This window comes from Nanorana parkeri, unplaced genomic scaffold (assembly GCF_000935625.1).
Source record: "Nanorana parkeri isolate BGI_ZX_2015 unplaced genomic scaffold, ASM93562v1 scaffold1, whole genome shotgun sequence".
NCBI lineage: Eukaryota > Metazoa > Chordata > Amphibia > Anura > Dicroglossidae > Nanorana > Nanorana parkeri.
Window position 1 is genome coordinate 8,113,552 of NW_017306269.1, and position 15,153 is coordinate 8,128,704.

The 15,153-nt window shown below is 43.5% G+C and overlaps 1 protein-coding gene across 1 annotated transcript in view; it reads left to right on the top strand.

Moving 5' to 3' along the window:
- PLEKHH2 (pleckstrin homology, MyTH4 and FERM domain containing H2) overlaps positions 1 to 15,153 on the top strand; it is a 106,382-nt gene that overhangs the window by 84,906 nt on the left and 6,323 nt on the right. Inside the window, 6 exon segments of the mRNA XM_018552942.1 lie at positions 6,068 to 6,247; positions 7,417 to 7,514; positions 8,719 to 8,896; positions 9,971 to 10,126; positions 11,415 to 11,512; positions 13,008 to 13,149. Of these exon segments, the coding sequence (XP_018408444.1) occupies positions 6,068 to 6,247; positions 7,417 to 7,514; positions 8,719 to 8,896; positions 9,971 to 10,126; positions 11,415 to 11,512; positions 13,008 to 13,149 (852 nt within the window).

The window sequence follows — 15,153 nt, forward strand, 5'->3', positions numbered from 1 at the left end:
AAAATGCTTGTCGCCCACTCGGACACAGCCCTGATGGGTCCATTCATTCTAGGGCTGTGTGAATCAGCCACAATATTATGTAAAGCTGTGCTGAGACAGACTAGATATGCTGGTACAGATGGCCCTTTGTTTCAGTGACTATCTCTGGTAGCATATCCCCTATCATCTGGTGGGTCACAGTTGCAATGACTGCAGGTCTTTGCCTTATATCGACCTTCTGGATGAGCCAAAGGCTGTATGCAAATTTACAGATGAAATCCAGGCAGATAAAAACTCAAGGTAAATCTTAACATCGGGCACCAGACAAAAATACCCTTGCAATGGGAGCCCCCTGAACATCAAGGGTTCGATACTTGTTCAGTCTATGGGGCACAAGAAGAGGAGATTTGACTTACCTTGCCCCGGCTCTGGGAGACTCCGGTGCTCTCCTCTTTTCCATGATGCTCCAGGTTGTGGGCTGTCCTGCATTGCCCTTCTATTAACCCTGCATTGTATGTGGAGGAGGCATGTGTGCGACTGCTGTCTGGAGCACCGTAGAGAGGATGCTATGCGGGACTGTTCGCATTGGTTGAAGTGAGCCTGCTGGATTGAGGAATAAGGTAAGTATCACTCCTTATCCCTGGACTCCTAGACTTAATGAGCAGGTTTCTTTGTCTTGTGCCCAGAGTTGGGCTTCAATGCAGATTTTTATTCATGAATACATTATTAAATGTGTAAGTACTTGAATACGACCTGGTATCAGCCTCTTGCAAATCTCTGTACAGCAGAACTAGGACTGGGAGAGGGAGAAGCAGTACTGTCAATTGTACAGTAGTGCTCATGTACTATCAAGGAGCATGCTTATAGGAGGAAAGAGCAGAGTCTCACAGAGATTAAATATGTTTGCTGCTTCTTCTTTCACTGTCCAGTCATAGACTGAAAGAATTAATTAGACCTAGTTGTATACCTTAATTGCAGTAAATGAAATTGAGGTCTTCTGCTCTGACAAACAGAGCTGTGCGGCATAGTTGTTTAAATCTCAGAACTGGATGGACCGAAATAGAAATCCATTGGTGGGTAAAACGGCTTGCAAAGTAATATTTTATCCTCATTCACACAGGGTAGAGTGGGACCGTACATATCCATCCTGTCTGTGTCTGGGTACGGGTGTCGGGTGAGCGTACGACAGCAAACAGCTGCATCCTCCAATAGGGAAGAACAGGCTGCTGCGTACAATCACAAGCAGCACCTGTCCTTCCCGAGAACGGCCCGATACAGTTGTGCACGCCGCAGGGATGTGTACGGGCCAACTCTAAGCTGTGTGAATGAGGCTTAACTCGAACCAAAACTTTTGTATTAGTTTGGAACATATAGGAACCCTGTCTCCATTTTAGCTGATTTCTCTGAATATCTGTCACATACACCAACTTCCTTACCCCTGAGACACAAAAAACGGTTTGCATATAACACAGTGGGGAAACATTAGAACCTATGTCTGTTTTTTTTCCTGAATGTCAGTGTCCCCTTTGGGGAAATTTCTCCTTATTTCCTTTCTCAGTGATTTCACCATGTGTCAAGATGTATCATCAGGACAGGAATTTGAGTTCTCTCTGGTGGGAGCGCACACACTAATAAACCCAAGTAAACCTTAACTCGTCTCCAATCTCTCCAGTGCTTTAATTTCTCAATTAAAGCTTAACTCCATCCCGACATAAATACTGGAACAGGCAGAATTTGGAGCAGTTGCAATGCCCATGGCAACCAATCAGCTTCTCTCTTTCATTTTCAAAGCTTAGCTGATTGACTTGAAGAGAGAAGCTGATTGGTTACTATGGACAACTACTCTAGATTCTGTCTGCTCCAGTTTTTATGGATCGCCCCCCCCAGTACTGGACTGGAGTTGAGCTTTAATTGAGAACAGCTTGTTTTCATATTATGTAAGATGTTTATACTTTTACAGGATATTGCTACTTTCTAGTGACTTTCCAGTTCTCATGCGCTTCAGTCAGGTTATGTCAGGGTTGCAGCCTGGTTTAAATTTCCCCTTTTTACAGCAGCGTTCATAACCCGAAACGTGAAACCCAGAAACACTTATGTCATCGGTGCAGCACACCTACCATGGAAGTCAGTGGGAAGCAAACACCAGAGGAGCACAGCTGCTGCAAATCAATGACATATGTGTTAGAATAATTCTGACAAGGGTCTAACAGTGGAGCATGCTGGGAGGTCAGGGCTGCCTGCGGGATAAGATATCCTGCACCTCATTCTAAAATAAATTCAGTGCCTGGTAAAGCCTGACACAGGCAGACCATGATAAGTGGATTCTTCTTCCTATTGACCCTCAAGTGGTCTGGAATCCAGATAATGAGCAGTACTTATTTCTACAAGCTCTCCTGTCTGCCAATTACTGGAAAACACTGTTTTCACTCGCTAAGATATTAATGGGAAGGATAGAGAAAGTGAACATGCAGCTTTGACATCCATGTGCTGTGTATACACAGCTGTATTTAGAGATAATGGTGCTGTAGAAGTTTGTGAGTGATGATGACACCCTTTTGGATACATCTCTTCCCCTTTGCCATCACCCAGATTTATTATTTATTACCATGAAGAGGATAGATAGATAGATAGATAGATAGATAGATAGATAGATAGATAGATAGATAGATAATCAATAGGTCTTGGGCTTCCTGATAGACCTAGCTTAAGACAGAGATAGATAGGTAGATAGACAGATAACCAGCTTACCAATCTATAGATTTGTTTTAATTTTAATTTTTTTTTAACCTTTCTTTTCACCTGGTGGTCCTGTCAGTAACATGCTTCCTGTCCTGGGGTGTCAACACTCACTCACTGCACTCTATCTATGGAGGAACAGCTTTGAAAGCCTAGAATGGGTTCTGTAGTCCACAGAGAGAACTGGGAACAACAATATCACAGTTCAGCAGAGAGCACAGGAACTTATTAACTTATTAGATTTATGTCAGGAGCTATAGTAATAGTTTTGCACTTATTGGAAAGATATAACAATACACGTTCAATGGTAATTTTAACAGGCCATAGATAGATAGATAGATAGATAGATAGATAGATAGATAGATAGATAGATAGATAGATAGACATGTAGATATATAGGTAGATAGATAGATAGATAGATAGATAGATAGATAGATAGATAGATAGATACCGTAGATAGATAGATAGAAAGATAGGCATCTTAATTTGTGGTGGAATTGGGGAATTCAACCCCTTTTTATTTTCCATTATAAATAAAACGTTCGTTCATATATGTAGCAGTTATCAATTTACTCTCTATTACTGTAAAAATGATGGACTCTTTGTGTGTCTTCCCTATTCTATGGCCTATACGGCAGAGAATGTGTTCTAATTTAAATATATCAGCAGATCACAACATCAATGTAACAAAGCAGCAAATTAAAACTTCTTCAATACTGGCAGCTGTAATAAAAACACCCCGCCGTTCCTGGGATTAAAATGGAAAGTGAAATGTGTGCATCACATAGAACCTATTGGAGGATAGGCAGAGATAAAATGTAGTGTGTGAGTGTGAGAGAGAAAAACATTTGTAAAGGTCAAGCACCTGCTTGATAGTAACCAGATGGCTGCATTGTACAGTATCATTTAGAATATGAGGGCAGGAACCATTGATTACCACAAGAGGGCGCTGGAGACTTTAGAATAAAGTATAAGATAAGGGTGCAGCAGAAACTGTATAAAATGTTTTTACAAAATACGGCGACATTTGCTTGTATATTTGTAAGTAGCGGTTATATCACTTTATCTAATGTGTATCTAACATTATTTTTATACTAATGCATTCAATTGTTGGAGAATGAGCCTAATATAACTGAAAAAGTTATTGCTTAAAAGAAAACTATGAGGTAAGTGTTTTTCCCCATAGTTCTCCTCAGGGTCACGGGAGGACATATACTAACCTCCCGTGCCCCCAAAGCTTAGTATATAGCAGGCTAGTGCCCGCAATATACCGAGAGTGCCTCATCCGGGACGGATCCCAACAATACTGTCGAGATCCACCCAGCTGCGTGAGTGGCAGCTGACTCTGCCTATCTAGAGGCAGAGCCAGCTGTGCCCGCCCCCTCCCCCGTTAGTTACTCCACTCAGCGCTGGAGGATCGTGCTGGGGGGGTAATCCCTGCAGGGAGACAATCGGGAAGTGAGCGGATTGGCTGCATGTTCCTGCTCACTTCCCGATCAACAGAGCCGTCCTATGACAGCGTCTTTGTCACAGGTCGGCTCTAACTATTAGGATGAGTGGAAATCATTCACCTCATAGTTCTCCTTAAGGCCCCGTTCCCACTGCGCGATATGCAAATCGCGCGTTTGTCGCGCGATCTGCATATTGCGCGATATCGCGAGATTTGCATATTGCGTGATATCGCGAGATTTGCCGCGCGATATCGCGTTCAAGCTTGCATTGAGCAAGCTTGAATCGCGGCTAAATCCGCTCCAAAAAGGGTCCTGCTGTAGCGACACACGACCCGCGACAGCAGGAGCCTTTGCCCCATTGAAATGCATTGGAGCGCGATATCGCGCGGTAATTTGCCGCGATATCGCGGGAATTACCGCGCGATAAATCGCTCAATGTGAACGGGGCTTTATGCTTATTTTACTTTTTGTGGAAATTATATCTGGGGCACAAAATTTCACTGGCAGCCTTTTGGCCACCTATTGGACCGCAGGCTGTTGCCCATATTGCTTCTATTGTATAACCCACAACTGGCAGCATGTTGGCTTAGGCCACCATGAGCCCTTCCAGATGTTGAGACACTAACAGAGTTCTTCACAAAAGGGTGAAGTGTTTGGAGAAGGCAGGAGAAGTGTGTGACGGACCGCCTGGTACCCCGACTGGGTACCTCCGTCAGAAATCAGCTTCCTCTCCGCTGGAACCCGAATTCCAGTGTCATCAGCCCAAACCTCCCTAATTATTGGACGAAACCAATATATTAGGACAGAAAGCTAAACCCCTCAAACATCAGACAACACCAACGTTGATGTATAAACCAAGAACTGCTTTATTGAAGAAAGCACACAGAGTTTATACCTCACGGAATCAGATTAGAGTTCAGTGTGTTGAACAATCCCCTCCCCCTGACAGCCAGGTGCCGCATTGGAATTCCTGAAGCACAGACACTCTTTGAACCTAATGAATGTCCTTAATCAGATCATCCCAAACAATGGCCCCTCCAGGCAGCCTGCTGCCTATACTGAACACAGGGTCACTTACATGTAATGTCAGGGAAAACATGCAGTATTTTCACTCCACACATAAACCTAGGAGAATGGTTCCATGTAACCCCAAGAGGTCTGAGGGGGGTCTCCATAGTTCTAGGTCCATAGTCAGTAGGAAGGAGGCTAGCCCTCAGGCTCCTCCAGCAGCCCCAGTGATGGTACAGTCCGTCACAAAGTGAACAATTTAGGACCACATAGCTGAACTGGAAAGTGAGCTGAATTAAAGAATTTCTCCAAATCAGCTATTTTGGCCTAGATTGTTCACTTCTCCTGCCTTCTTCAAACTCTTCACTCTTTTGTGAAGAACCCTGTAAATGTCCCAGCATGATGGACTACAATCTCAATGCAAATTAGTAAACTAAATTTGAGATTGTAGCCCATCACGGGAGTGAGCTTGGAGTGGTGACTACTTTACAACACACAGGGACCATAGGGAACAAAAGTAGCCCCCCCTCCATAAAGAAGGACAGTGTCAGCACCAATTCAGAGATGATTTGAGGATCTACAGCCGAGTGATACACAAATAAAATACATTTATTTTAATAGTTAAGGTACTTGAATGCATTTTTAAAATGTAGTGTCACTTTACCTATACAATTAATTCTTAAGTGGTGAAATTAATTTCCCATATATGACAACAATATATGGACAACCTTTCTCATATTGATTACTGATTTTACTTTATTATACATTTTTATGTGTATTAAGTATTTTCATTTATTCTGGGTTAAAAATAACTGACTACAGTGATGTATTTTCCCATTGTTATATCTGCTTTAGTTGGACTTATATCATGAACTGTCACCTCTTTGTTACAGACTTGCCAGTTGTTTCTGAATGCAGCGATTGACTCTCCTGCTATAGACTATCATGTGTCCCTGGCTCAGAGCGCGCTACAAGTGTGCCTCACCCACCCTGAGCTACAGAACGAGATCTACTGCCAGCTCATTAAACAGACCCGACACAGATCGCCACAGAACCAACCAAGTCCCATCCAGGTACACCATCCACCAGGATCCTGGATCTAGGGCTGAGTCATAATTATGCTTTATGGGCCTAAGCCTATCGCCTGCAGATGACAAGCGGTATTATTGTGGCCCTGCGATATTATGTGTGGTGAGCTAAGAGAGAAAACAAAACTTCTCTCACACACCACTAGCTTATCTATTTGCATTAGTTCTATTTGGCTACACAATGCATCTTTTCAAGGTTTTGCATTACTTTTATCTCAAACTTAAAAACCATCTTATTCCAACTGATAAATATGTTTACGTCTTCTGTCTTACACTGGAATCTTATGTAAAATGGTACGTCAATTATTCCAATAGATAAATATGTTTGTGTCTTCTGTCTTACTGGAATCTTATGTGCAATGGCAGCTCAAAAAAAGAAAGCCTACCAGGAGGTTAACCTCTTCCACCGTCCTTTTTGGTTTATTGTATTAGCTTCATACTTATGTTAGGTCTCAAAGTCAACTATGCCTATGCAGAACAAAGAAACAGATTGACTTTACTTCCCTCCTCGCAGCTGCATGTACATTGATTTTCTTTCCCCCCGCTCCATTCAGCCAATTTAAGCCATCCCTCTATAAGCTCCAGCCACTCCAGTTGGAGCTGAGACAGGGCTGAGGACTACCCCGTCCTCAAATGATAGCTCTGGGCTACTAAGTAAGTATGTCTACTGTCCCACAAGGCACTGAAATCCTGACCACTACATTGTCACCACCTATGGCCAATTACCAGCACTGTTACATAGTCACCTGCTCCTATATATGCAAAAGCTGTGGACATTTTCATTCCTGGTGGCCCTGCCGCGGATCAAAGGCATGGTGATTGGGTATAAATGCTAACCTGTTTCTTTGGTCTGCATGAATAAAATACCAAATTGCTTCAAGATAATTATTATTGGCACAGTGTAAAAAAAAAGAGTTAAATATCACGTATTGTTTATTCCACTGCACCTAGTTGGACATTTGAAAAGTGAACATGATGTTTACCGATATTAGTCACAAGTTTACTTTAAAATTGTGCGGAGTGCAGACACATTAGACAACCGCTAAACTGACCAGCAAGTCATATGCTTCTGCCCCTACAGTGTAATGCTTAGACAATTTGTTTAGCACAACCCTAGTACGATGGCACTATTAACAGTTGTTTGTGTTATTTAGGGTTGGCAGCTGCTGGCACTGTGTGTTGGGCTCTTCCTTCCGCAGCATCCATACATCTGGCTCCTAAAACTTTTTCTGAAGAAGAATGCTGATATCAGGTAGTGTATATACATGACAAGTCTCACCGACTCAAGGTTGTCACACATACTTCACTTGTAAACGGCTCTCTCAGCCTCCTCCGCTGTCTTCCCGTGCCTCTACCACACACAGCCAACTGGCTCCCCTCTGCCTTCTGGGTGGAGTCCTCCTGACTCCCGAACATCCCTGTTCCTCTTCCCAACTGGAGCCCAGAATTCCAATAGAGACAAATGTTCTGATGCCAACCATTCACACCAGGGCGATAGCGTTTCAGCACGCTTTACCCAAGTTTTTGCGCGTTTATTTATGCGCGCTTCTGCATGTTTTAAGACGCTTTCTGTTCATAAGCAATAGCGTTTCATGGTGCGTTTTTAGCTCGTTTTACAGTTGTCCAATTAAAAGCAGTCTCAGCTGCAAAAACTCGCTAAAAAGGCACACAAATGCACAAAAACGATCTGATCGGCGTGTTTACATTGACGTCTATGGAGCAAAACGGGATGATAAGTGCCACAAAAGAAGCTCAGGGACTATTTCAAACAGCAGGCATTTCTATGAATGGCCCCCATAGGAATACATGGGATTTTATGTTGCATGCGTTTCAGCGTGGAAAAAAACATGCGACTAAACGCCCTGGTGTAAACACCCTGAGATGGGAATTACCCTCACTTTGGGGAGATTTCTTCCCGCTTCCTGTTGCAGCTTCAGGACAGAAATGATGGGAAATCTCTCTAGCAGGACACAGACAGCAAAAATAATCGAACAGGGGTTTAAACCCCTCCCTACCCGTCATAAAAAAGAAAGCAAAAAGTCTTGGCTGTTCGGTCACTTTAACACCATTCGGTAATTGTTTATTTATTTGTGTACTAGATTTTATTTTTTATTATTATTACATAGTATTTATATAGCGCCAACAGTTTGTGCAGCGCTTTACAATGTAAGGAAGACATTACAATTACAATACAATTCAAGACAGGATGGTAAGGAGGGCCCTGCCCCTGAGGCCTTACAATCTGAAAGAGGAGGGAGAAATGATAAATGAGGAGGTAGCTGTGTGGGAATGAATTGTTTGAGAATGTGATGGTTCAGTGGTTAGGTTGAGGTGGGATAGGCTTCCCTGAAGAGAAGAGTCTTCAGGGAACGCCTAAAGACAGTCAGGGTAATTTAGCTGTGTGTGTCTGTGCATATTAAGTTTGTTAATGTAACGGTATTCTCTTTTTTACTCAGGACTGAGGCTGGAAAATATGCTATTTACTGCCAGCGTTGTGTAGAAAGAACACAACAAAATGGAGATCGTGAAGCCAAACCTTCTAGGATGGAGATTCTGTCCATTCTGCTACGAAACCCATATCACCACTCTTTACCCTTCAGTATCCCTGTGCACTTCATGAATGCCACTTACCAGGTAAAATCAGGCACTTCTCCCATATTACAACTCTGTATCCTGCCCTCTACTTCTAAATAGATATAATGTAAGAAAAGGAACATATTCTGAGAGAAATATCCAAGCTACCACTGCTGATCTCTACCTCTAAAAAAGACAGTTTCCTGGCTGTCATTCTGGTGTCATGGCTTCAATACTTTCAGTCACTAACCTGGAGCAAGTATGCAACTATAGAGGTGGAGGGTGGGTTAGGTTGGGTCAGGGGGATAAAAAAAGGTAAATGCACATTATTTTAAAGTACATTTATCTTTTAGAGGAGAACTATGGAGTCAGTGTTTTTCCCCATAGTTCTCCTAAGGGTCAAGGAGAGGACATACACTAGAGTCCTCCCGGTACCCAAAGCTCAGTATATCGCGAGCTACAGCTCACGATATACTGAGACCGCTGCAGCCGGGACGGATCCCTACATTACTGTCGAGATCCACCCAGCTGCGTGATTGACAGCTGGCTCTGCCTATCTAGAGGCAGAGCCAGCTGTACCCTCCCCCGTTTGTTCCTCCACTCAGCGCTGGAGGATCGGAGCGGGGAGGGGGGGAATCCCTGCAGGGAGCCGTGATTGGCAGTCACGGCTCTCTGCAGGGACATGATCGAGAAGTGAGCGAGCGACGGTATGTGTTCGCTCACTTGCCGATCTATTGAGCCGACGTGTGACAGTTTCATGGTCACACGTCGGCTTGATCTATGAGGTTGACTGAAAATCACTCACCTCATAGTCCTCCTTTAACTAAGTGTGACTAGGCCCTTAGTTGATGAAAAACGTTTGATGACGGTAATATTGTAGTAGGTCATCTGCCATTTTGGTTCAGGAGGACTACAATGTCAAAAGTTCCTCTTTGAGACCAGGGGGGTCTTCAAACTTCGTGGTGCACTGCATTGTAATAAATGGTGCATGTTAGTTTTTTTGGATGTTTTGGTGTATTGCCAGCTTATTCATTTCAGTGGGCTGCCTTAATTCTTTCCCCTTTATTGCTTGTTTCCTTTGTGTAAAAGAGAACCTGTCACAGCAAACTAACTTTCCAAGCACATATACTGCAGGTCGTGGGATTTGACGCATCAACAACAGTTGAAGAGTTTCTTTGCACGCTTAACCAAGACCTGGGAATGCGGAAGCCATCTCAATCCGGATTTACCTTGTTTTCAGGTGATCCCTCTGGAAAGGATTTTGAATATTGCTTACAAGGAAATATTAAGGTAAAAATAAATTTTTGCTTACAGTTGAATGACTTTCCCTAATCTCCAAGTAAGTGGAACCAATTTTCAACCATGCATCTCTAGCTGCTTTTACCTGTGTTCCTCATTTTACACAGAACTGAGGGGTGGTAAAGGGAATTTAATGGTATTTTTGTTTCATTGTATTTTTTATGCTCCGGACCAAATGATGGGCATTTACTAAGACCAGAGCGGACAGCATCTTGACAGTGCATGTCAACCAATAAGCTTCTAGCTTTCATTTTCAAAGCCTAACCAAACAAGCTGAAGTGAGAAGCTGATTGGTTACTATGCACAGCTGCTCCTGTCTACTATAGTTTTTGTAAATCCCTCTCAATGTTTTTATTTTTATATCGGGAAAATGTAAAACATTACAGTGCAGCCCTTGACAATGCCTTCATCTGTTTTTCTCTCCAGAAGGATGGTGCTATCTTTCCCCAGGCATCATCCAGGGCCAATATCTACCTCCTGGACTTAGATTGTGACTCATGAATGATGCGGTTATGTACCTTTTGTTCACAAATGTCAGATCAGCTCCTGCTAGAGCCTCTCACCGTGTGACTTGCTACAAGGTTACAATATACAGTCCGATCACTGGATGGGGTGGGTGTGACTGAGGAAATGCTTTTTAAAGGAGAACTATGAGATGAGTGATTTCCACTCACCTCATAGTTCTAGCCGACCTATGACAATGAGACTGTCACAGGTCGGCTCAGTAGATCGGGAGGTGAGCTAACACATACCAGGTTCGCTCACCTCTTGATCCTCTCACGGCTCTCTGCCGCGACAGGGGGAGGGCTGGATTCCCCTCTCCCCGCTCCGATCTGCCAGCACTGACGGACGGGGGAGGGGGCGGCTACAGCTGGCTCTGCCTCTAGATAGGCAGAGCCAGCTGTCACTCACGCAGCTGGGCGGATCCCGTCATCTACGTCGAGATCCGCTCCGGCTGTGGTGCTTCAGTATACCGCGAGCTGTAGCTCGCGGTATACTGAGCTTAGGGTAACGGGAGGACGCTAGTTTGTGTCCTCCCGTTAACCTAAGGAGAACTATGGGGAAAAACACTGACCCCATAGTTCTCCTTTAATGCCTGCAGTAGACTGATGATATCATCTGATCCTACGCACAGATGTATTTACTTTTCCCCAGTCTATGTAAAAAAGTTTTGTCTGGAGCTGGGCTTTAACAGTGGGAAGCTTTTGACATAAACTCTCAGACATGAATGTAAAGATGGTACAGCACATACAATGTTTTCCCTTCTCCTCATTGCCAGATATGTGACATAATTTCAAAGTGGGAGCAGGCTTCTAAGGAGCAACTTCCTGGGAAATGTGATGGCACCCGGACTGTGAGACTCACCTACAAGAACAGGTGCCTACCCCCTACCACCTTTTCATTGTTACTAAGTGGAATACATTTTAAATATTGTCCCTTCAAATAAGTATTTATACATAAGTCTGTTGGTGCATTATAGTTACAGGTTTAGGTCTTTACTGCAGTTCTAAAAAACACTAGACAATATCCATAGCTCAAACTGTTCACCAATCCAAACTCCAGTCTCTTTGATATGACTTCAGTAAAGTGAAATCTGATTGGTTGCCTGGGGTTACTACACTACTTTATTAGATGTACCACCATATTTTTTGCATAGAATGAGGAAGTTCTAGAACCTTCACCAGTTTTTTTACTCCTGTATGTGGCCCCATTATGGCCATTTTTCCTCACTTGGAGAGTCTTCTTCACGCTTCTCCTGGAATCAACGCTCCTCCCAGAAAAGGAAAGATTAAAGGATTTTTTTCTAAAAGTATGGTGTGTTTTTTTACATTTTACTTTAACCCTTTAGTGAATGAGTAGGGTTACCCCACATTTTTTCCCTGTTTTTTGGGGGCGTGGTTCCCGCTTAAAATTCCTACCAGACCTAAAGGGCCTGGTATGACTTTTGTGGGAAACCCCACGCACTTTTTTTTTTTTACTTGGAGTCCCTCCTAACTTTCCTACCAGACCTAAAGGGTTTGGTATGGATCGGAAAGGGGGACCCCACACGTTTTTTTTTCTGCTTTCTTTTGTTTGAATTTCTTGTATTCTGCTCGCTACCTCCAAGGTAGCAAGCAGAATAACTGAGTTGAATATCGCTTGTCTGCATTCGGCTATTCACTCACTATTGTTCGGCCCTATGAGAATAGGGGTGAACGGCACAGAGTGAACTGCTGGGCGTTTCGGCTCAGCCGATCCAGATGTTGAATCAGCTGAGTCGAACAGATTTTTCACTGAAATCAGCCATACTCAGCTGAAGTGAATAGCTGAACAGGGTTCGGCTCCCTTCACTTTGGCTCAGTTATTCACTCGACTGCCTTCGGCAGCTTAGTGAATGACCTCCTTTGCCACTGTGCCTTAAAGGGGAAAGGTGACAGAGTCTCTTTGAAGATCACTACTCAACCCATTTATGCTCACCTTCACTGCACTACCCCACTGCTCCATTCTTTTTCTGCCCTAGTCCTGTGTAAGCTCTTTGTCAGATTGTGTCAGAGATTATCTAGGGTTGATGATGTCACCTTGTCCCTCACATGGTAGTGTTTGGGCTTGGTGATTAACTGCTCCCGCTTGAGCATTGCATTATGGAAGCACCAGGTATTTTGCTTTGGCACCAATGATAAAGAAGGGGACCACAGGGAAGCTGAGAAGTGGGTTGGCCAGTGGGCAAGCAAGAGCCTTGATCACTTTGCCTTCAGAGGACAAATGACAGGGCCTCATTGTGCATGTATGCTTTCATAAATACAGCAGCAGTATATGGCAGCACTCACTGTATGGCCATGTAATTGACTGGCATTTTTATCTGGGTACCGATGTTTCCTCTTTTGTGTTCCAGGCTGAGCTTCTCGGCACAGGTGCGTGGGGAGACGGACAGAGAAAAGCTGCTGTTAATGTACCAAACGAACGATAAAATCATTAATGGTCTCTTTCCAGTCAACAAGGAGCTGGCCCTGGAACTGGCTGCTCTACTCGCTCAGGTAACCTCTGGGAAATGAACTCCATATACCTTTTAATGCAATTTCAAAAGCAATTACTTATAATGAAACATTGTGCTAATGTGCAGTGCAGTATTAACCTGTAATTATACAATTTGAGGTCCCTATGTAAAGATGGCTTCCTGAGGAGATTTAATCTTCCCCTCCATCTCTTTTGCCTTTCCTGCATATTGCAGATGGATAGCAGATGTGAAGTCAAGGTATTATTAGTGTATTGTTTTAATGTGTTTGTGTGTTCAGTAATGTGCCTAATGTATGGAATAATGGATGCAAAGTGGTTTTAAAAGAAATAAACTCCAGCCAGGGAGAGCTCTTACATAAGTGTCTGCTCCCACAGAATGTCACTAGAATGGTCCATTGAAAAGCAGTAAATATTGTATATTCTGAGTTCTGAAAAGAGACTGATTATTCTACAGCTGGGCAGCGAAGCATTGCTTTTACTGAGCCTAAAAATCACTGCAGATATCTGAATGTTTGACGTAGCACCTAAATTTAATAAGCTTTGTATAGTGAATTTTAAACACTTGGTGGTTCTCAGCTAGGGGTATGTGAATGACTGGAGGTACCTTGAGGACTACATGGGGACTCCTTGCTAAGGGGCTGCATTTGATATGGCTGGTTCTCAGCTAGGGGTATGTGAATGACTGGATGTACCTTGAGGACTACATGGGGACTCCTTGCTAAGGGGCTGCATTTGATATGGCTGGTTCTCAGCTAGGGGTATGTGAATGACTGGATGTACCTTGAGGACTACATGGGGACTCCTTGCTAAGGGGCTGCATTTGATATGGCTGATAATCAGTTTAGTCCCACAGCAGTAAACTGGTAAAGGAGGCTTTTACCAGTTTGCAACAAGTGTGCCACCCCCCAGTGCCTATGTCCATATGTCACTAAGCATAGGCTTTCCATAGGTTTCACTCAGTGGCGGAGCTAAGGAACAAAGGGCCCTGGTGCAAGATTCCCCCCCCCCCACGGCGGTAGTTCCGCCACTGGTTTCACTTTATCCCTCCCTGATTTAAAAACTGCTTTTGCAGCACATGTGCCTTCTCTGACCCCCTGAAATGTGACCTCCAGGGACTGCTTTGATGAACCTGTAAAGGGGTCCAAACTCCACCCATCTGCACACACAGTGATAGTATGCATCTTGAAGTTTATAACTGGCCCAGACTCTTTCTTTAGTTTTGGATAGGGTAGGAGATGGTTAAGACCCCTGCCAGTTTTTGTTTTTTGGGGGGGGTTTTTTGCTGTCTGTGACCCACAGATTTCAGAGAGATTTCTGTTCACGTCCCAGAGACACAACAGGAAGTCAGAAGGGATCTTTTCAAAGTGAGGTGAAATTGCCACTTAGACAGTTGTCTCCAGAACAGGTTTCTCCATTGGAAGATTTCCCCTCACCTCCTGTTTTTGCCCCTGCAACACGCAAACCAATCCCTACCTGAAGATTAAATTAATCCTTTCTTGCAGACCCCACAGTTCAGGCTTCTGTCTCCAAGACCATTGCTGATTTTCTTTCAGATCACCAATCCAATTCTGCCTCCCCTCCCATTCAATAGGAAATGCTTACACATGAGGAGACTTTAATTTCCCACAGCTCCCGCATCAAAATGGAAAGAACATCCAAAATCCTTACCTTCCTTTCTGATATTCACACCCTTGAAACCACACACAATTTGAATCAATACCCTCTTACATATCAATCACTATTTCTTTAACCAACTGTGTTACAAGGTTTAATAGACCAAAATTATGGTTCTCTGTGGCCAATCCCAGAGAGAGATTGTGAGTGATTGGAGCTTCATTGAACCCATGGACATTAAAGGAGAGGTATGGGGAGAGGAAAATTTACTCTTTCCAATACTTAGAGCCAGCATGTAGCACTACAGCTGTCACATTTTGGCTCTATAGATTGAGAGCTGAGCAATCAAGAATCATTTTTTCACTTTTAATTGGTTCCGTTAAGTTACCTCCTCCAGAGTTAATTTCACT